Raw genomic sequence first — 22,549 nt, forward strand, 5'->3', positions numbered from 1 at the left:
AATCCCCATCAAACTACCAACAAAATTCTTCACAGACCTTGAGACAACAATAATCAGCTATATATGGAAAAACAAAAAACCCCAGATAGTCAAAACACTACTATAAAATAAAGAAATTTCCTGAGGCATTACAATCCCTTACATCAAACTCTATTACAGAACTATGGTAAAGAAAACAGCTTGGTATTGGCATAAAACCAGAGATGTTGACCAATGGAATCAAATTGAAGACCCGGAATTAACCCACAGACCTATGAACACCTGATTTTGACAAAGGAGCTAAAATTATACATTGGAAGAAAGAGAGCATCTTCAACAAATGGTGCTGGCATAATTGGATGTCAACCTATAGAAGTATGAAAATAGATCCACATCATCACCACGCACAAAACTCAAGTCCAAATGGATTAAAGACCTCAATATAAATCTGACCACACTGAACCCGATAGAAGAGAAAGTGGAAAGTAGACTGCAGCACATGGACACAGGAGACCACTTCCGAAATATAACCACAGTAGTACAGACAATAAGGCCACCAATGAATAAATGAGACTTACTGAAAATGAGAAGCTTCTATAAAGCAAAGGACACAGACAATAATGTAAAAGGCAATGTATTGAATGGGATCAGATCTTCACCAACCCCACAGCAAGATCCGATCGCCAAAATATATAAAAACACAAGAAACTAGACATTAAAATTCTAAATAACACAATTAAAAAAACGGGGTACTGAACTAAACAGATAATTCTCAGCAGAAGAATTTCAAATGACCAAAAGATACTTAATGACATGTTCAACTTCCTTAGCTATCAGGGAAATACAAATCAAAACAACTTTGAGATACTATCTTACACCTATCAGAATGGCTAAAATCAAAAACACCAATGATAGCTGATGATGGAAAGGATGTGGAGGAAGGAAAACACTCATCCATTGCTGTTGGAAATGCAAACTTGTGCAATCACTTTGGAAATTAGTGTGGCAGTTTCTCAGAAAATTGGGAGTCAACCTCCCTCAGGACCCAGCAATTCCACTCTTGGGAATATACCCAAAAGATGCCCAATCATACTACAAAAGCATTTGTTCAACTATGTTCATAGCAGCATTATTTGTAATAGCCAGAACCTGGAAACAACCTAGATGTCCCTCAACTGAAGAATTTATAAAGAAAGTGTGACACATCTACACATTAGAGTACTATTCAGTGATAAAAAACAATGGCATCTTGAATTATGCATGCAAATGGATGGAAGTAGAAAACAGTATCCTGAGTGAGATAACCCAGACCCCAAAATATGAATATAGTATGTACTCACTCATTAATTGATTCTAGCCATAATCAAAGGACATTGATCATATAGTTCATGATCCTAGAGAAGCTAAGTAATAAGGTGAACCCAAAGAAAAACATATACAGATCCACCTGGAAATTGGAAGCAGACAAGATCACCAGGAAAAAGTTTGGAACATGGGGGTTGGGGGATATAGGGAAAGGGAGAAGGGGAGGAAAAGAAGAGAAGGGGAGGGTTGGGGAGATATTGGGAAGTGGGATGCTTGAGATGGAGGAAGGATGGATATGGGAGCAGGGACGGAGATATCATAATTGAGGAAGTTATTTTGGGGTTGTCAAGATGCTTGTCTTTGAAGGGGTTCCCAGAAGTATACCAGGATGATCACAGCTAAGACCCTGGGCAGTAGAGGAGAGGGTGCCTGAACTGGACTTGTTCCATAGTCCAACTGAAGACTATCTTGAATATTACCGTAGAACCTTCATCTGGCAATCAACGGAGAGAAAGAGGCCCACATCAGAGGATTGGACTGAGCTCCCAAGGTCCAGCTGAAGAATGGAAGACAGAAAAATATGAGCAAGGAAGTCAGAACCACGAGGGTTTCAGCCACTGAGACAGTGTGCCTGAGCAAATGGGAGCTCACCAACTTCAGGTGGACTGGGAATGAATGAGCATGGGATCAAACAGGTCCCTCTTCATGTGGTTTACAGTTGCGACAGACTGAGAGGCCAATGACAATGGCACTGGGGTTTGTCTCTGCTGCATGTACTGGCTTTTTTGGGATCCTATTCTCTTTGAATGCATACCTTGCTCAGCTTGGCTGTAGTGGGAAGGGTCTTGGACTTCCCACAGGGCAGGGTGTCTTGCCCTCTCTTAGGACTGGAGGGTGTGTGTGGGGAGTGGGAGGGAAGTGGGAGGAGGAGAGGAAGTGGGAAATTTGATTGGTAGTATTTTTAAAGTAATAGAAAAAAACAGATAAGTATGGTTTGGTAGCAGCATTTTTTTGGGTGGGCTTTGTTTGCTAGAGTTGGGTAGAGGCATGGCTCCTTTGGTTGAGACCATGGCCATGGCTTGGTGCTCCCTGCCTGGACAGGTGGCAGGATCAGGTCTACTAGGCTTGCACAGAAAGGAGAGCATGGATAATTCCCACTGCCATACACAGAGATATTTCCAGGCTGTGCTGTGCTCTGCATGGCAGATTTGGCGGTTACTCAGATAAAAATGGTTTAAATGCTGCATGCTCATTCTCAGGGTTGGAATTCTGAGAAGGGTTTCTATATGGCTGCCCCAGAGCCTCTACCATTTTCAAAGTGGAGAGAGGCAGAGCCAGCATCCAGAGAAGCTGCAAACAAGCTGATTACTATTTTTAAAGCTCTTCAAGACAGTAGAGAATTACAGATAACACAATAAGGACAGATCCAGACATAAAAACTCTAAATGGGTCACAGTGTGGATAAATGTACATAGGCTTGGAAGAGAGAAGAAAAAGTATAGAGAGATGAAAAAGAAGTAAAAACATTCTTTAATGAATAAGAGTACAGACAGTCATAGATTAAAAGGAGTAAAGAAAAATAAGCCACATAAAGATGGATAATTCACAGAGAGTCTGGATTACGTATATTATTGTGTTTTCTTCAAATTTTTTGACTGTGAAAAAGCTAAGTACAGAGAGACATTTCATTGTATGGACTGCTAAGCTAAACCAGCATGTTATATTATAAAGGCATCTTGACTTCAAAATTTGAGTCTAAGGATATAGTGCTTTGGAAAAGAATTTTTTTTTTGTTTCCACAGAAGACGAGAACTTGTGTATTGCTTCCAGACCAATATAGTTTTATAGACTGAGACCTCTCGAAAGGTTGCCTTAAACACTCCCTCAAATATACATCCCTCAAAAAATTACTTGGCTCAATAAATGGCAGAAAGAAATTTGGATAGAACTTTGCCCATATTCCCAAATATTGTTTGAAAATGCTTCTTTACATTTAAAGGGGAATATGATATAGATAAGAATAATTTGCATTTATATGAATCTTGTTTTAGTGATACAAATTTAAGGTCAATTTTCTTATATGTGTTTCTGTTCTTTATTAAGGTATTGTGTTTGTGTAGTTCATCTAAAAATGTAATGTATAAAAAATATAGGTTAATAGATAATCATCTATAATAGTCAAGCTTTTAGTCATGTTGGTTAGATTTTCTTGAATATATATATATATGTGTGTATATATATACATACATTAGTTAGGTATTCTTCAAATTTCTCAGAGACTTTCAAAATATAGCATTTAAATGTTTTAAAAATTTAGGACTTTTCATGACATTGAGACCCATCTGCTCCTGGCAGCAGCAATCTACTTCTAGAGAAAGAAGGACATTGAATAGGCTCCTTATGGAGTTGATTAGCAATTTGGGCAAGAAACTGCTTTTGCCTGGACTGCTTAACTGGACATGAAGTACCTCCAGAGAAATGACTGCTGAACTTGCCTAAAGGTAAGATGATCCTTTGGGGTTCCTTCTTCATTAAAGGGTCTGCGAGACATTCTGCAGGATACAGAAGAAAGTGACTGACAAACAGCCAATATAGACAGAACTGTATTTGAAATTTCTGGCTTCATGGAAAAATCTGCTATGTTCTATGGGCCTGTGGGCTGATGATTGGATGCCCCAAAGATACAAAAAAACTTTGGGTGACTGTCCAGGCAGCAAGATGTCTCTGTCAATTCTAGAATTTTGGAATTTGCTTGCAATGCACTTCCGGTTTACTTAGGTAATATTATATCCTTCAAGACTCTTTGATGGAGTTGAAGAATTTACAGTTATATTTTTCCTTAGTTATAATAAAGATAAAGTAGATATAAATATTGTAACTCTAATTCTTGCTTGATACTTGTTTTGTTATATGCAATTTTACTGTTAAGTTAAAACCTTCCTTTTTCATTTAAACAGAAAAGGGAAAATGGTGTGGGAGGTCCTTCTGTCTATGTTTTGCTTGTATTTGTTAATAAATAAAGAAATGGCCCTTGGCCTGTGATAGGGCAGAACTTAGGTAGGCAGGCACAACTGGACAGAATGCTGGGAGAAAGAAGGGCAGAGTCAGAGAGACACCATGAAGCCCCAACAGTCAGACATGCTAAATCTTTTCTGGTAAACCACTGTCAAGTGGCTATACACAGATTACTAGAAATGGATTAATTTAAGATGTAAGAGTTAGCCAATAAGATGCTAGAGCTTATGGGCCAAGCAGTGATTTAATGAATACAGTTTCTGTGTGGTTATTTCAGGGCTAAACTAGCAGAGCAGCCGGAAACTGGGCAGCAGAACAAACAAGTAGACCTTTCTCCAACAGTGGTCGGGTTTTATATTTGGGACACAGAGGCTCAGAGAAGTACTGTGAAATATGTACACTACACAATTGGCCCATCACCCCAGCAGAGGGAAGAAGGGACAAATTTTGCTGAAAGGAACCTGTGTGATCATCAGCAAACCCTCGGTCCCTCTGGCCCTTCACTGCTCCATGTACCTGGGGGAGTTCATTCAGGGATGTCATGTATGTTCTTTATGGACCATGGCCCATGAAAGTGACAGGCACTCTGGCTGTGGTGAATGTGGTCTCCTAGCATCCGCTAATGTGTTCTGCAGGGGCATTTTGGCAGGGTTGCAATTCAGCAGGGACAGTTCAAAGTCCCATTGGTTGTCCCTGCCATGTCCCAATCCACTGAATGCCCAACTTCAAATCCAAACAGTCCAGGCTCCCCTGTGAATTGCAAGGCTTTTATTGTTGGAATCCTGTTTTTAGACACCTGGAGGGTAGGGGTAGGGCTTTCTGCATCTATGCAAGTGAGCAGCAAGTGGCTTCCTTGAATCTTCTGGTGAAGACCGAATCATCAACAGAAATCATTAGTGTCTATTTTATCCTGCAAAGAGAAAGGCGACAAAGCGTCAGAGGTGAAGGAGATCTCAGCAGTCATACACAGGACACCACTTGGGAGGGACCTGCACTCTGTCTGCAACAGCTCATGGGTCTGAGTTGTCCCAGGGAGCCTCCTCTCCATTCTGTCTCCAACAAACCACATCAGGGCGAGCCTTGTAACCAGCCTTCAATCCAGCCTGATGGAAAGAGCCACCTGCCCTTGGGACACCATAGGCACATGTGGAACAGAATGGAGAAGCAGATGGGGAGGGCTTGGGGGGGCTCCAGGTTGAGCCTGTGGGCAACTGTGATCCCACAATGAACGGATTCCTGTCACATGATGACCTCAGAGGCATGCAACTAGGAAGGTGACAGTCCCACCAGTTTCAGTGACAAGAGGGGATTCAATTAGATTCTGCAACTGAACATCCAGGGCTGGATTGTACACAGTGACCTCAGAGATCCAGGGGACAAGAAAAAAATGAATCTATTGGGGATGTGGTGGTAGACTTTAAAAGTAAGGCTAGAAGTTCCGAGCTGGAGAAGGGCTGCCAGGCACTGATGTAGCTAGACTTGGGAGGCTGAGCCAGAAAGCCTTATGGAGACCAGGTGGTACTGTGGGGGCAGGAATCCTGGGGTCTGGTCTGGCTTGACTGAGTTGAACAGCCAGTGTCCTTTCTGCCCCTTCCTCCTGACATCTTTCTGTATTCACAGAAGAGCTGCAGTGCTGGGGAGTAATGCATGCTCCATCCCTAAGCTGGGATGAGCAGGTTGGCACACAGAGAACTCACCACCAAACTCTGTGCATTTGCTTTGTCTTCTGCTGTCAGCTTGTTATCGATACATATCTTCAGATTTTCAGCATTTTTTCAATGTGTCAGAGTTGTTCCTGTACTGGCTCACGTAAACTGGCTCACGTAATCCACATAGTCAGACACAGAGGGACCAAGGAAAAGATCAATCTCCTTCCTTATAGCTGGGCAAATGCCACAATCTAGAATACAGAAAAAAAGTGATCCTCCCTTGAAAGCCTTGCATCAAACACAGATGTCCTTTCTGGGGAGTGAGGGTGTGAGAGACCCTGCATCTCTGAAATCCACACCCTAGGACCCACTTCCCCCCGAGGTCAGGAGCAGGGCAGCCCCAAGCAACACAAGAGCACCAGTGAGCTTCATGATAATGGCAGCAGGTGCTCCTACCCAACTCGGGCCCCTTTTTAAACTGCCCTGCTCTGCTCACAGGGCAGGGAGGGGATGGGTCTGAGTCCTCCAGCCCCCTCCCAAAACCCAACTTGAAACTCCCTAGGGCCATGTCAGGGGAGATGTGTGTTTTGGTAAGGGAGTAAGATCCTGGTCAACAAAGGGCTCTGGTTCAGCATGGTCCTTTTCTAGTCTTCTGCTTAAGGTCACATGTCATGTGAAGACCAAGGAAATGATGAGTAGGGAGAGGGTCAGACCTCCAGAGTAAAGTCTCTGTCACCCCAACACACTGGGAACTTTCCGTTTATTTACAAGCTCAAGGGGTCACTTCTAGGGAAGGCTAGATCACAGACCACTGACCACATGGGGACCCCTGTTCTGACTGTTTCCGTCCCTGCCCCCATCTTTCAGTTGCTTCACAGCTCCACTGAATCAGACTCTAACCCTGAAGTCCTCCTGCTGTCGTAGTCATCCTTCAACTTCTTTCTGTTGTTCTTGTTCTTGTTGGTAATTCTTTGTTTTGATATTGGGTCTCTATACACAGGCCTTGCTGTCCTGGAACTCACTTTGCAGACCAGGTTGGACTTGAACACACAGAAATCTGTCTGTCTCTGCCTCCTGAGTGCTGTGATTAAAGGCAAGCTCCAACACTGCCCAGCAAATATGTATGTTTTTGTGGTGTGTGTGGTATTCTAGGTGGTATATTTGTGTGGTATGTGTATGGTGCATATCTGTGATGTGTGTTTGTGTGTGTAGCATGTGTGTGGTGTGTGTGTTTATTATATAGTATGTACCTAGTATGTGTGTGTGCTATATGTGTGTAGTATGTGTGTGATATTTGTATGTGTGTATGTGTCTGTGGTGAATTCAACTTTCCCTACAGCTGGAGGTAAACACTGTTAAAATCCATTAAATAATAAAGAAATAAATCATCCTCTCCCAGAATTAAAAAAAAATAACAAAAAGAAAAACAAATGCTCCCTATGTGTGGACTTCAGGAATGCAGGTAAGGCATCCACTGTCTCTCCTCAACCCGCCCCCAAGACAGGGTTTCTCTGTTCAGTTCCCTGGTTGTCTTGGAACTCTCTTTGTAGACTTGCCTGGCCTTGAACTTATAGCTGTGTCCCTGCCTCCCACATGTTGGGATTAAAGGTTTGTACCATCAGCCCCCGGCCAGGCATTTTCTTAATTAGTGATCAGTGGGGGATGGTTCAGCCTATTGTGAGTGGTGTAATCCCTGGCAGGATGTCATGGATTCTATAAAAAACCAAACTGAGCAAGTCTTGGGAAACAAATCAGTAAGCAGTTCTCCTTCATGGCCTCTGCATTAGGCCTGCCTCCATACTCAGGACTTGCTGTAGTTCCTGTCCTAACTTCAATGTTGAATGGGTATATGGAAGTATAAAACAAGTAAACCCTATCCTCCTCGATGAGCTTTTGTTCATGGTGTTTTATCACAACCATAGTGATCTATCTATCTATCTATCTATCTATCTATCTATCTATCTATCTATCTATCTATCTACCTACCTATCTATCATCTATCTATCTATCTACCTATCTATCCATCTATCTATTTTCATTTCAAGAGCATTTTTTCTGTGTAGCCACATCTTTGCTGGAACTCACTGTGTAGAACATGCAGACCTTGAAATCACAGACATCCAATTATTTCTGTATTCTGAGTGCTACGATTAAAGGTGTGCACAACTACTCCGGGATGAACAATAGTAGTCTTAACTGGACACATGGCATACATATGTGTATTCACATGGTAACCTGAGATAGAATATCAGGTGCCTTCAGTCCCACTCCACCACATCAAAATGCGTGTGTATATATGTATGCATACATGTGTGTGTTTGTGTACATATATACATATTTTATATACATATTTCTGCTTTTAACAGATATTTTATTTATTTCTCTTTTATGTGCATGAAGATTTTGCCTGCATGATTTATGAACAGCACCTGTGGAGGCCAGAGAAAAGTGTTACATCCTCTGGAACCGGAGTGACAGATGGTTGTTAGCGGTCATGTGGGTACTCGGTCTTTTTAACAATTGACCACCTTGTATTTTTTGAGACAGGATTGTTTACTGAACCCGGAGTTTTCTAATTTGGCTAGATTGGCAGGTCAGAAATCTCCAGTGGTGGACTCCCTAGGGCTGGGATTCCAGGGTACGCCATTGTGTCTGGCTTTCCTCACGGGTTCTGGAGATTGAAACTGAAGTATTCAATTACAGCAAGCACTTCAGTGACTGGGCCAGCCTTGAGTACACCTTGCTGCTGTCTTTGGAAACCTGTGCTCTCACTGAAAATCTGAAGGAAGCAAACTCCCTCCCCAGAGGAGTTCCTAGAAATACTAATGATTTCTTTTGGAAGAACACCATGTTTCATTCCTATTTATTTATTTGCTCATCCAACCGTTCACGCCAGCATGGATTCATTTATTATTTCACAACCATATTACAATATGATGTTTATCAGGGACCGCTGAGTGCCAGCCTCAGTGTCCCTGTTATAGTTCAGAAAAAGACTCACAGCAAGCACAGGACTTGGAGCTGAGGGCTAAATGAACTCTTCACTGCAAGCTTTTCTGCATCAGCTTCTTTATTCTTCTTCTACTGTTCTCTTTTTATTCTGTAAAATTTCCAGTTTATATACACACAACTCAGGCAATTCTCTAACCTTGGATGTCCCTTTATCTTTGAAGGTCCCAAATGTGATCGATACAAAAGACTTCTCCTGAGTGCATATCCTGCCAAATGGAAGATGGTGGCAAGAAGGTGGCTATTAATGTATCTCAGGGAATGAGGCAGAGATTAGACTGAGGGAACCAAGGTTATTGACTGTGTGACTAAATTTCCCACTGGAGGTCTCATGGGGTGGTTGGGGGATGACCCAATATATCAGTACATGGGAAAGAATTGTGCCCAGTAATCCATCCTCTGCTGAATCTTGCCCCAAGGGTGAATGCTTATGGCTTCACAACACATCTACAGAAGGAATCAGCCTATATGCGAAAGGTGGTAGGACCAGCGCCTTGCGAACTGGGTTTATCTCCATCAGAATGCATTCGTTCTGGGGGGGGCACCCTTCTATCAGCTAAATCTCACTTCATGATTCCTGTGGACCACAGCAGATGTTATTTAGTCTTTTTGTTCAAGTGTTTGATGTTTGACCATTAGGAGCTTGTTTAGGCTTCTTTGTGGCAATTTCCACAGAAATTATTCCTTTCTCTCTCTCTCTCTCTCTCTCTCTCTCTCTCTCTCTCTCTCTCTCTCTCTCTCTCTCTCTGTGTGTGTGTGTGTGTGTGTGTGTGTGAGAACGTCAGCAGACAATTTGCAGAAGTTAGTTCTCTTCTCCAACCATGTGGGTTCAGGTCACCGGGTTAGCAGTAAGCATCGTTAATCACTGAGCTGTCTCAACTGCCTTCCACCTAGTTTTTGAGACTAGGTCTCTTTTTGAACTTGGAACTCCCATGGGATTTGTGGTGCATCCACCACACTCAGTTCCTACAGCATCCTGGGGCTCTGAACTCAGGTCCTTAGGCTTGCTTAATGAGTACTTTTCCACTGAGCCATTTCCTTAGCAACTCTATTTTTGTGTGAGGGGCAGTGGATTAACCTCAGGGCTTTACACATGCAAAGAAACACTCTACTACTGTATTAGTGAGCTAGTGACAAAACCCAGATAAGAAGCAGCTTCCTCCTTACAGTTTGCAGGGATACAGTCCATGAAGGTGGGACAGGCATGGTGGGGAAGGTTTGGTGCAGGAACTTGATGTGGTTGATCACATCTACAATCAGGAAGTAGAGAGACAAACATGCTCAGCTTACTTTCTCCTTTCTATCCATAACCCTAGTCCACACTGCCCATGTAAAGCCAGACATCAATAACCTAGCCTCAACACTCCCCATGATACCTTTGATTCCATGGTAATTCTAAACCCAATCAGGACGACCATCATCAAGATTAGCCAGCAACATGCCAAACCATCTGCCTCCAGAAATGATTAACATAATGTCCAGTTGCAAACGTTTTTCTGAGGGTTTTAGGTTGAATTGAACTTGAGAGAGTCCACACACACAGCACTGCCTGGGGACAGTGGAGCGCTCTAGTTTATACATGGTCAGTTCATAGTGACCTGTGGGGCTGTGGACAATGGAGAATTCATGGTACAGGGATAAATCCCTCCCTCTACTGCTCTTTGCATTGACTCTACTGTTTAGACCTCTTTGAGGCCTGCTTACTGGTGGACATGAGACAGACAAGAGCAGGATGACAGGGAGGAGCTCCCTTGGCGGGGAGGGGGAAGCTGCAGCATGATGCAGCCCCTGAGGATCCACACATGACCAAACACACTGGGACAATGCAGGTTGGGAGTCACTAAAAGCTCCAGATGGTGCCTCCATGTCCTCAGAGGTCTAGTCCAAAGGTTGCAGCAGCTAAGATATCCGTGTGTCCCCAGTATGTCCCCTCAGAGACAGACACTTCTGCTTAGATCTTAAACTCAGACAGATGCTGCGTTCTGGGTTGTTGGCTGCCTAGAGTCACAGAAAGCCTCCTTGACCCCTGTAGTTTCCACCTCCAAGCTTGAGGAGGATATACTTGGAGTCAGGAGAGGTGAGGAGTGTTACCAAGAAGTAGAGGTGACTGTTGGGGCCAGCAAGATAGATCATTTGGTGGTTGCTTACAAAGGTCAGCTCTAACCGTCTTCTGGCAAAGGTATAGCCACTGTTTTCCAGAAACTAATGAAGCAAGATGTCTCTCCAGCCATTTGTTCTTCAGAGTGGGAGGGGCTCCTAAGCTCTCGCCCACGTAAGTGAAAAGAGGATCCATAGGTGCCAGGTTCTTGCCCAAAGGCATTTGGAACTTTTGGAAGGCAAGGTAGGGGATAGGATGGGATGGAGGTGTGTGGGACTGGACTCAGTGAGACAGCAGTTTATAAGGTAGCAGAATCTGCTCTGAGAAGAGCACTGAGCACTCTATACCATGAAGGGGACACTGCTTCTGCTGGCCTTGCTGGTGACTGGGGAGCTGGGCTTCCAGACATGTAAGAATGGGAACAGATGGCCTTTCTCACCCTTGTTCACCCTATCTCCCTTCCATATAAACTTGCTTGAAGATCTAGGGAGTCCCTGGGAGGTCACTAGCCAGAAGACCCCTGAAGCTTTCTGTTTAGGGTGACAACAGTTGGGATGGGTGGTATGGGGAGACAGAAGTGTGGTGGTGGTGATGGACCCTTAGTTGCATATACAGTTGAAGCTGAGTCATGTGTGAGATTTATGTGAATGTCAGATATGCAGGCTTGTACACTCATACACCCCCCCTTCTGCTGGGAGTGTGTGTCTATGGAAACTGTGTGCTGTATCTGGGAGGCATCAGCCTTTGGGAGGGCAGAACTGTGTGGAAGGTCATTAATGTTGAAAGAGGCTTCTGTCCCACCTGGTCCTACAGTTGTTCAGTCCCAAATAAATACACAGAGGTCTATATTAATTATAAACTGATTGGCCTAGTAGCTCAGCCTTCTTATTAACTCTTATAACTTATATTAACCCATAATTCTTGCCTGTGTTAGCCATGTGACTTGGTGCCTTTTTCAGTGAGGCAGTCACATCTTGCTTTCTCTGTGGCTGGGTCAAGACAACGTAATGACTCTCTTCCCAGAATTCTTCTGCCCTCATTGCCACACCTCTACTTCCTGCCTGGATGTCCCACTTTTACTTCCTGCCTAGCTACTGGCCAATCAGCATTTTATGAAACAGGTACAAGAAACTAATCTTCACAGGGTAAAACCATTGTCCCACAGCAAGTTAGAACATTTGTAGAAGTGGCAAGAAACTCTAGGCCTCCACTTCTGCCAGTCTAGTGCTCCACTAATGGTGTTGTTCTGTCTGTCTTTGCAGCAGAAGCGTGCATTCCTTATATTGAAGCCTATACTACAATGGTCCTTGGAAACAAGAATTTAATGAATGCCCTCCTTACCAAGTTTCACCCTACTGATGGGGAAAGGGAAGCTGCTGATACAGTCCAGGAATGCTTGAATGAGGCAGGACTGAAAGCCAAAATCCTGGATACCATAGAGTTGATAACTTCTTCTCTACCCCCACACTCTCATGAACCATCTAGTAGAATGCTGTGTACGAATAATACAGGCAACTAGTCATGTGTGTTAAAGAGTCGAAAGCAGAGCACTCATCCCTTGCCCACCCTAGCACATGACCATGCAGCATGCTGGTCCACATCCAATCTGTCCATGCAAGGTCCTGCAGAGCACTCCTCAACAATGGGTAAACACCGGGTTCTCACCACAGCAGGGCAGGCAGGAACACAGAAGAGTCCTTGGTCTGCTTCTGCACAGGCATGGCACCCACAACTCTCCTCTAAGGTGCCTGAAACTTCTGTCTACTGGCCAGGGCCACCTTCTTTGGAGCCTCCCTTTACAATCCGGTCGCAGATGGAACCCCCCTTCCACTGGCTTCCTCAGAGCCACAGCCAGAACCTCCCTCCATGGCTTAGATGCCATCACCACCACCCAGAGAGTGCCTGCGGTTACTCACCCCAGTCACTCCTGTTTGCCTTAGTCTCTTATTTAAGCACAGCTGGATTACAGAGATACATGTTTAGGATATTGTATATCTGACTCTCTGTTTCCCAAAGTACTTTCAGTTTGAGTGTCAGGTCTTTCAAAAAGACAGCACTCTCCAAGAAGGGATTTCTTCCAGCACATCCACACAGGGACGTGTTTCTAACATGGTCATACAGCCAATGTGCTGACAGATGTCCTCAGGTATGAGACATCATCAAAGCTAGAACATAGCCAACTTATTACCTCTCCAGACCTAGCCCCCAACATGCCTTACGGAACTTCTCTATTCATCCCTGTGGAGGAGCTGCAGACTCCTGGGGCAGAGTCTGTTGCTGGAGCCCTGAATCACTGCAGGAAATTTTCTTCCCTGTTCAGAAGGAGCTTCCTCATCTTGGGTGACTGGGGAGCCCTGCTGGGGTTTTGCAACTTGACTTTAACTACTACTGTTCTTTCTGTCTCTGTTTTTCAGCACCTCATCACTGACAGTGCAGAATGCAAAGAATACTATACTCAAGATGTCAAGAACAAAATTGACGAATTTTTTTCTAAAGTTCTTGGAAAATGATGACTGATCTGAGAGTCATATTGTTGCCCTTTCCTCTCCCCTCCTGATGTTGGAATCCAGACACCTTTCCCTTTCTTGTTCTGTCTCTTAATCTGACTCCAATAAATGCCTGCAGCTCTGCTCTGTGCTCATGTCTGTTTGCTGTGCAGGAGTCATGTGACATTTTCAGATCCTGGGAGACAGTGAGGGAAATGACTTTTGTGGGCACTCAGAGTAGAATGACTGTCAGTGTTTACCCAGATATTATGGGAAAGTCTTTGCAGACTTTTCTTTGCTATGTAGACCAGGCTGTACTCAAACACACAGAGACCTACCAATCTCTGCCTCCCAAGTGCTAGAATTAAAGGCACTGACTCCCACTACACCAGGATCACTGCAGCTTAGTGAGATTCTAATACAGGAGCTACCTAAGCACAAAGAGCATGAAAGTAGCCACAGGCTTCACCAGGCTGGCAGGATAGAAATGAGGTGCACAGTTACTCACTTCATATGTTGCCTCTGGGTTTATCACAGGGCAGCTGGCTCCTTATAGGTCAGTCTTTAACAGTGCAGTGACTCAGAAGATGACTTGGGTGTGCTCATAAGATTCTCTTGGTCTGCCAGTGACAGTCACCATTTGTTATAGCCTGGTCTACATAGCATGTTCCAGGATAACCAGGGCTACAAAGAAAATCCCTGTCTGAAACACAAAAATGAAACTTACTATAAACAATTTTTTTTTCAGTAAGTGCTTCATCCCAGAGATGCAGGACTGGTTCAACATACGAAAATCTATCAACGTAATCCATCATATAAATAATTGAAAGAAAAAAAAGATCATTTCATTAGATGCTGAAAAAGCATTTGACAAAATTCAACACCCATTTATGATAAAGGTCTTGGAGAGGTTAAGGATTCAAGGATCATATCTAAATATAATAAGAGCAATATATAGCAAACCAACAGCTAATGTTACATTAAATGGAGAGAAACTCAAAGCCATTCCTCTAAAATCAGGAACATGACAAGGCTGTCCACTCTCTCCATATCTCTTCAACATAGTGCTTGAAGTTCTAGCAATTGCAATAACACAACATAAGGAGTTCAAGGGGATTCAAATCGGAAAGGAAGAAGTCAAACTTTCGTTATTGGCAGATGATAAGATTGTGTACATCAGTGACCCCAAAAACTCTTTCAAAGAACTTCTACAGCTGATAAATACCTTCAGTAATGTGGCAGGATACAAGATCAACTCCAAAAAATCAGTAGCCTTTCTATACACAAAGGATAGAGAAGCAGAGAGGGAAATCAGAGAAACTTCACCTTTCACGATAGCCACAAATAGCATAAAGTACCTTGGGGTTACACTAACCAAGGAAGTGAAAGATCTATTTGACAAGAACTTTAAGGTTTTGAAGAAAGAAACTTAAGAGGATACCAGAAAATGGAAGGATCTTCCATGCTCTTGGATTGGGAAGATCAACGTAGTAAAAATGGCAATTCTACCAAAAGCAATCTATAGATTTAATACAATCCCCATCAAAATCCCAACAAAATTCTTCACAGACCTTGAGAGAACAATAATCAACTTTATATGGGAAAACAAAAAAAGCCCAGGATAGCCTTAACAATCCTATACAATAAAGGAACTTCTGGAGGCATTACCATCCCTGACTTCAAACTCTATTACAAAGCTACAGTAATGAAAACAGCTTGGTATTGGCATAAAAACAGAGACGTTGACCAATGGAATCGAATTGAAGACCTGAATATTAACCCACAAACCTATGAACACCTGATTTTCAACAAAGGAGCTAAAAGTATACAATGGAAGAAAGAAAGCATCTTCAACAAATGGTGCTGGCATAACTGGATGTCAACCTGTAGAAGAATGAAAATATATCCATATCTAACACCATGCACAAAACTCAAGTACAAATGGATCAAAGACCTCAATATAAACCCGACCACACTGAAACTGATAGAAGAAAAAGTGGGAAGTAGACTAAACAAAAATCTTTAATGGGAAAACGATTTGAGTAAATATTCTACTAAAGAGAAGAGAGAAGGTCTGGGAAGAAGGTTTAATGGATAGAGTGCTTCTGAGATTTACTGGTGACATGAGTTTGAATCCTAGAACCCATCTATGGCCAGACTTGGCAGCATGCACCCATAATTCCAGTGCTCTTGTCAAGAGATGAGAAGAGAGAGAAGAATACCCAGAATTCTGTCTGGAGTCCAGACAGCCACAGAGACCTGTCTTAGACAAGGTAGATGAGAAGTAACACTCAAGATTGTCCTTTGACTCACATATGCACACTGTGGTGTGTCACGTATGGTCTCTCTCATACACTTACACACAAAACATCCAGACAACCAAACAAAAAGAAAAGGAATGGCAAAAGCTACCAACAAAAATCATGAACAACATTTGTTATTAGGGAGATACAAAATAAAAGCACAACTAATGAGAGCAGCAAATATTGAGAACAGTTGAGCAGAGCAAGAGTTGGTGAGCATGCTGAGGAACTGAGTCATACAGACAGGATACAGTATGTCACTGTGCAAGATAAACATGCGCATAATCTTTGACCAGAGTGCCATGTTCATTTGCTTGCATATGTGACAGCTTGAATCCTTTCTAAGGAAGGCTTGTCAGCCTTAAAAAGACCAAGAGACCTCTCTGTGGGAGAAGGGTCCTCTTGTTTGTCCCAGCTGCCTGGCTAGCTTAGACCTGAAATAATCACACAGAAACTGTATTGAGTCACGGCTTGGCCCATTAGTGATGGGCAGAGATATTGGGTGTTTAAAAGAAATCTCACACTGGCTCAGAACTGAGAGATAAACAGTTATTTATCTAAGGAGAAAACTTACAAATCAGAATTCTCTGCTTGAAGGATGGATGGAGATTAGATCCAAAGCAAGATGAACAAGCGAACGGGAATCAGGGGGACAAGAGCAGGGGCCGGACGTGCTTTAGCATCCAGGTAAAAAGTCTATGAGGCCATGCCCCAGTAGGCAGTTAGTTAGTAGCTGTAAACCTTTCCACAGCACATTAGCTGTAGCTTCTTATTGGCTAACTCGTACATCATAATTTAACCCATCTCCATTAATCTGTGCATTAGCATGAAGTCATGGCCTACCAGCAAATTTAGCATGTCTATTTCCTGGGGTGTCTTTATGGAATCTATTGAATCTGCCTCCTTTCTTCCATCATTCCATTTAGTTTTCTCTGACTATGTAAGTTCTAGTGCATGGTCTGAGGATGATGCACCAATCCCAAAAATGTTTGTGCTTAGGGTTGGGAACACCGTTTAGGGGTTTTTCCTTATAACTTGTGCTTAGGGTTGGGGTGAAAACTATGTTTGTTCAAAAAAAAAGTAAAAAGGGGGTGATAATAGGTAATAGAGTGAATACTTATGAGCTTTTGTTTATGGATAATTTATATTGATATAGATTTGGTATATTGATACAAGTTCAAATTATCTTTGTTATTTTTGTTTACATTATTTGTACACCTATGCAAAGTTATTCTGTCAGATTGTGTATATGCATGCTTCTACCTCTGTTTAGGACATTTTGTATATTGATATAACTTTTAGGATATATTTTAATATAGCATTATATATTACTCCTACCTCTGATCAAGATACTTATACATTGTCTAGATTTAGAGGTCATTGCCCTCATTTATTGCACATTTGTTTCTAGACTATTTAATATTCTGACATGAAGTTTTAGTCTTTATGTTATACAGGTATTAAATATTATTGGTCAATATTTGTTCATGTTTGTTGTGCATAGAGTCAGATCAATTAGGTTCTTTAGATACATAGAGATTGTATTCTGTCTAGATAGGTAATCTTCTACCACTTTAAGGATCTGTGGAACATAGCATTTAAATAATTTAGGGTTCTGTTGACATGAGACATACACAAAAGACATTCTACTCGGAGGTCTTCTTGGCACCATTGGCCTTTGGGCAAGGAACTGCCCATACCTTAATCACTGACAATGTACATGGTATCCGGAAATGGATAATCAGGACACAAGGAAAAAGACTGTCAAATCTTGCCAAGACAGGGTAAGATGGTTCTGAAAAATTTCCTGCCTCTGAAAATGGTCTGTCAGTTACAGTAGGCCTTAGCCAAATTTAGTTGCTTCAACGTTGCAAAAGGACACTTTGGGTGATTGCTCGGGTAGCTAATTGTCTCCATCATATATTGCTGGCTTTATTGCACTTGATTGCACTTCCTGTCTACTCAAGTAATATTATCTCCTTTCTCAGCTTTCAATGGGGTTGAAGGGTAGATAGTCATAGTCATTGTACTCTTATGTTCTAACCAAGATATTTCCTATATAAGACTTAGAATCCCTAGGATAAAATGTTTATTAAAACATTTAGCATATGTTCATTGCTTAATATCGCTTGTTGTAATTTTAATTATACTTGATATCTGTTCCTAGTGTATATAGATTTGTATTGGGTTTGGAACTTTCTTATTTAAACATAAGAGGGAGGTGCTAAGGGACACCTTAGTTAGTTAGTTAGGAAACAAATCTTTGTTTCCTGTACAACCACAAGAATTTCTCCACTAGAATATGAGTGCTTGACTTATTTATTATAAGAGAGCTTTCTTCTGCATCATTAGTCCACAGTTTTTTCATCTGTTTAGGGACAATTAGATCTTTTCAAGTTTGTACTGTTCCAAATAGAGCTGCTATGAACATTTACCTCTATTCTCTTCTGTGGGTTAATATCCAGGCATCAAAGGCCTGGGTATCTCATTTTACCCTTGAGTTTTTCCCTTAAAGGCATGACTGTTAGTTCAGAAAGGTCGATAGTGAAAGAACGTGGTACTTACATGTCCCAATAGCAGGGCCTACACCATGCCACACGGCCACATGAGGGACCGGTGTTGATCAGGAGTCCTCATCCTTTGATTGGGATTCCACGGGCAGAGTAAACAGCTTTAGGATTTCCTGCTCTGAATAATCCCAACAGGTTTCAGATTATAGCCATGCCTGGTCCTGAGGTGTTGGTTTGGAGAATCACTGGCTTGGGTGCTAAAAGGAGAAGCCAGTCTGTGCACGCAGGAGTCGCTGGTTTGCACATGAGCGCTGTGTTCCTGGAGAGGTGATGATGGAAGTCACAACATAATCCCATAACAGTTCAGAATTATGAACAATAAAAGGGTTATTTAGTGATGGGAAAATTCCAGATCACTGTCCTAGATAAGAGTCCTCTGCATGAACAGGAACAGAGTCTAGCAGCTGGAAGTGGATTCAGGAGTCAGAAGCAAGAGAGAGACCTCACGGTTTATAGCTGTTTTTTCAGTATCAGAGACCAGGCCCAAGTGGACTGGTATCTTAAAAGCTAATGGCTGAAGGATTAAAAAATTAATCCACTAATTAAAAAACTATGTGTTATAAATCAGAAGAAGGAACATTAGGAGCAATGAGGAAGTTCATCATCAAGGCTGCAGTGATGAGTTTATAAAACCTACCATATTTTATACTTTAACTAAACACAAAACAGGGCACAAAATTCAACCTCAAAAGAGAGCTTTAATTAAAGAAATGGTGCAGTACAAAAGAAATGGTTAAAAGAACAAAAATATGAAATTTCTTTCTACTGAGAAACCAGAAAGTGTGGCAAATGTACACTGGTTCCACCCTTTTAGGGATAGAAGCCTACTTCAGAAGACACAGGGCATCATGAGTACTAAAGATTGACTTTGATTCCAAGATCACACACTTGGACAGGTATTTCTTTCCTTCTTTTTCTGGCCCACATAGTCCAGGGAATCCAGCAACATTTGAACATCTGCCATTGCTCTGAGTATCGACAGAGAAACAGCCAGTAAAGGCCTGAAACTGTGTGTGCACCCTCACCTCTCACAGCTGCAGTGAACAGAACATTCCAGAAGCACATTTAGATGCTGACATTCTGGGATTTGCAGCCCTCCATGTTTATTAATTAAACCCACTGTATGGATGTATTTATGGCAGACTGTAATGGGCTTACTCCTTGCCTGCCATCCTCCATGAATAACACATGAAGTAGTACATGCCAGGGTTCTCTAAGGATTGAATAAATTGATTAATTCTGACTTCTAGAGGTGGGATAGCTTCAGCCACAAGTACCAGTAGTGATGTAACTGTGTAAAGGGCTTTGTCCGGATTAAAAGTGCAATGGAGCTACTGATGTTCTCACAAACCTGTCACCCACAGCTCACGTCTCCAGTGTGAATGTCCAGATGGGAGTCAGCTTGTGCTTGATGGCTGTATCATGAAGGCTACCTTCAGAGTAGTTTCTCCTATTACTCATTAAATTGACTGAACACGTCACATGCTCCCTGAACTGCAATGCCTTTCTTCAAAGAGAATTTTCAAGTATCAAAGAAGGGGGAGCCCTTGGTTTACAGTTTCATTCAGTGTGGACTCTTTGGTGTTTAAGGAGGCTGGATATGGGGGTGAAGAGTTTCCCACATGTATTGCACCCATAATGTTTCTGTCCAGTATGTCCTCTGCCATTGAACAAGGGTGTTTCTGTAGCAAAAAAAATTTCTTAAACACCACACTGGTTAAGTTTTGACCCGGTATGAATTTTTTGATGTTAGAGAAGATTACAGTTTTTTGGGAAGGCATTTCCACACTCCCTGCATTCATGAGGACTTCCTGTGCTGTGGCTTCTACGATCTCCATGTTTGAACTTCTTGCTAAAGGCTTTGCCACAGCCAGTGCACTTACGAAGGCTTTTTGTTAGTGTGACCTCGCTGATATTGATCAAGACTGTGTTGCTAGGTGAAGGCTTTTCCACACTTGTTTCTTTTATAAAGCCTGGTGGGGGTTGAGTGGGGTTCGGGGAGTGATGTGAACTCTGCAGGGTACAGCAAGGTCAGAATTCTAGCTAATGCATTCCACACAGTTACTGCATGCACCAGCACCTGCTACACTCTGCACTCCTCTCTGATGTACCATAAGGCCAGAGTGTTGGCTGAAGAACTTGGCACACTTGGTGAACTCACTCTCTCGTGCTGAAGAGGTAAGTATTGGCAGTGATAGGCTTCCCCACATCTGCTGCAGGAATATGGGCTGTCCCAGGGTGGAACTGTTCATGCTGAACAAGGTAATATCATTGGCTAAAGGTTTTCCCAAGTTCATGACACACAGAAAACCTTTCTCCAGTGTGAGCTTTCTTATGCCTGACATGATGAGACCGTCTGATGAACGTTTCTCACATCAGGGCACCTAGAGGGCCTTTCTGCAGTCTGGATACTCTGGTGCTTGGGAAGCCCATTTTTGTGGCTGACTGTTTCCCGCATTCACTGCATCTGCAATGTCCACCTCCACTGAGAGGGGTCCCCAGCATCCATACTGTACAGGTCAGCTCCTTCTGGTCTCATGCTGGAGAGGGTCTGAGTTTTCCCGACCCTCTTCACATAGCTAAGGATTTCTGCACTGGAGACTGTGTGGTTCTCACACAGGGATCCTCGTCCTTGTCGTCACTGAGACCTTTCCCTCCTCTGTGTTGGGGTTGGAGGTGTTTACACTGAAGGAGAATTGCCTTCCACACGTCACACACGTATGCAGTTTGTGTCGGGAATGTAACCCTACTGTTCAGTCTGCAGAACAAGATGTTTTGTGACTGGGCCACACATCCCGCAAGGGTAGGTTTTCTGGATGACTGAATCAGCTGTGGTAACCCTGACTTTTGATCCTCTTTGGAAATATGCCTCCTCAGTCTGCACTCAAAACCAGAAACCTGAAAATAGAAAACATCGAAGGAAATGAAAACTTCATTGGAAGAAATGGCCCCACTAAAAATGCATGTCTTGCAAATCTAAGAATCAGTACATGATAATCTTTAATAGATAATGGCAAAAGTTCTGTGAGAAAAGTTCTGTATTAATGACTAAAGGCAATAGTTCTGTGAGTAAAGTTTCTGGAAGGACTGGTGGCCTCCGACTCACTTCTCTGAAGACGACTTTCAACAAGGCTTTTCTGTTGGTGAGGTGTGAGCACTGATGAGATCCTAGGGTCTATCAAACCCAGGAAATGAAACGGCAACTGAGAACAGACCCACAGACTACATAGGCATCCCATACCACACTGAGTAGGTAGTTCATTGTGAGGGAACACAGCAGATGGAGCCATGAAAGAAATTGTCTTGAGAGGTTTGGTTCACCCAAGACAAAAGCCAGAGCTGGCCTTGTACATCAACACAAAGTAAGGAATGGGTGCTGAATGAATGAAATGAGTCAGGGGCCCTTGGTGAGAAACATCAATGCAGAAGGGAGATTCCTGGTACCAATCACAAGCCAGCCCTGACACGCAACAATCCTCACTCTTCTCTTTCCAGAGCTAACCCTCCTCCAGGGCTGTCTTGCTAGACCTGTTGTCACATCTGCCCCTTCAGTCACCCAGGTTTGTTCCTCCCGCTGGACAAGGACGTGAATACTGGAAGGAACGGGTCCTATTCAGAAGATAATGAAGGTCAAGTAGACAGTAGCAGCACAGGGTGACCCTCCCCTACAGAGCATTAGACAGGTAACCAGCAATGAGAAGGCATCTTTCGGGGCTGGGGATGCAGCTCAGCAGTAGAACACTCGCCTAGCATGTACTGGAGAGAGAGAGAATGAGGGAGAGCCCATTGGTCTCCCAAATCAGGTAAGACAAAAATGTCAGCAGATGGGGAGCGGCAGATGTGGCAGGAGGAGCAGTTTCAGTCAGTGGTTCCGCCAGGATGAAGGAAGGACTGTCTGGTGGATCTCTGGGTCTTTGGAAGACTCCTATCCTGTATCATTCCCTGGCAAGTTCCTGGGTCCTAGGCAGAGGATTCAAATGAGATAAGCAAGTACTCAGCACATTTCCCCACCACAGCACCTATGCAAGACAAACAAGAAGGAAGAAGGATCTATAGATGGCTATGAGAAGCAGAGCAGCTCCTGCGAAAACAGGAATGTTCATGCTGGGAGGTGGAGGAAACGAAAGGAACTGAC

The 22,549-nt window shown here is 42.9% G+C and overlaps 1 protein-coding gene across 1 annotated transcript; it reads right to left on the bottom strand.

The window, feature by feature from the left end:
* Positions 1-6,104: 6,104 nt before the first annotated feature.
* LOC125409679 (major allergen I polypeptide chain 1-like) lies at positions 6,105-6,380 on the bottom strand. Its single transcript, XM_048448824.1, has 2 exons — positions 6,320-6,380; positions 6,105-6,199 (listed from the first exon to the last, which is right to left on the bottom strand). The coding sequence occupies exons 1-2, from the start codon at positions 6,378-6,380 to the stop codon at positions 6,105-6,107; spliced, it is 156 nt and encodes a 51-aa protein (XP_048304781.1).
* Positions 6,381-22,549: the final 16,169 nt, after the last annotated feature.

The sequence above is a fragment of the Myodes glareolus genome, chromosome 1 (assembly GCF_982192425.1).
Source record: "Myodes glareolus chromosome 1, mMyoGla1.1, whole genome shotgun sequence".
Classification (NCBI taxonomy): domain Eukaryota; kingdom Metazoa; phylum Chordata; class Mammalia; order Rodentia; family Cricetidae; genus Myodes; species Myodes glareolus.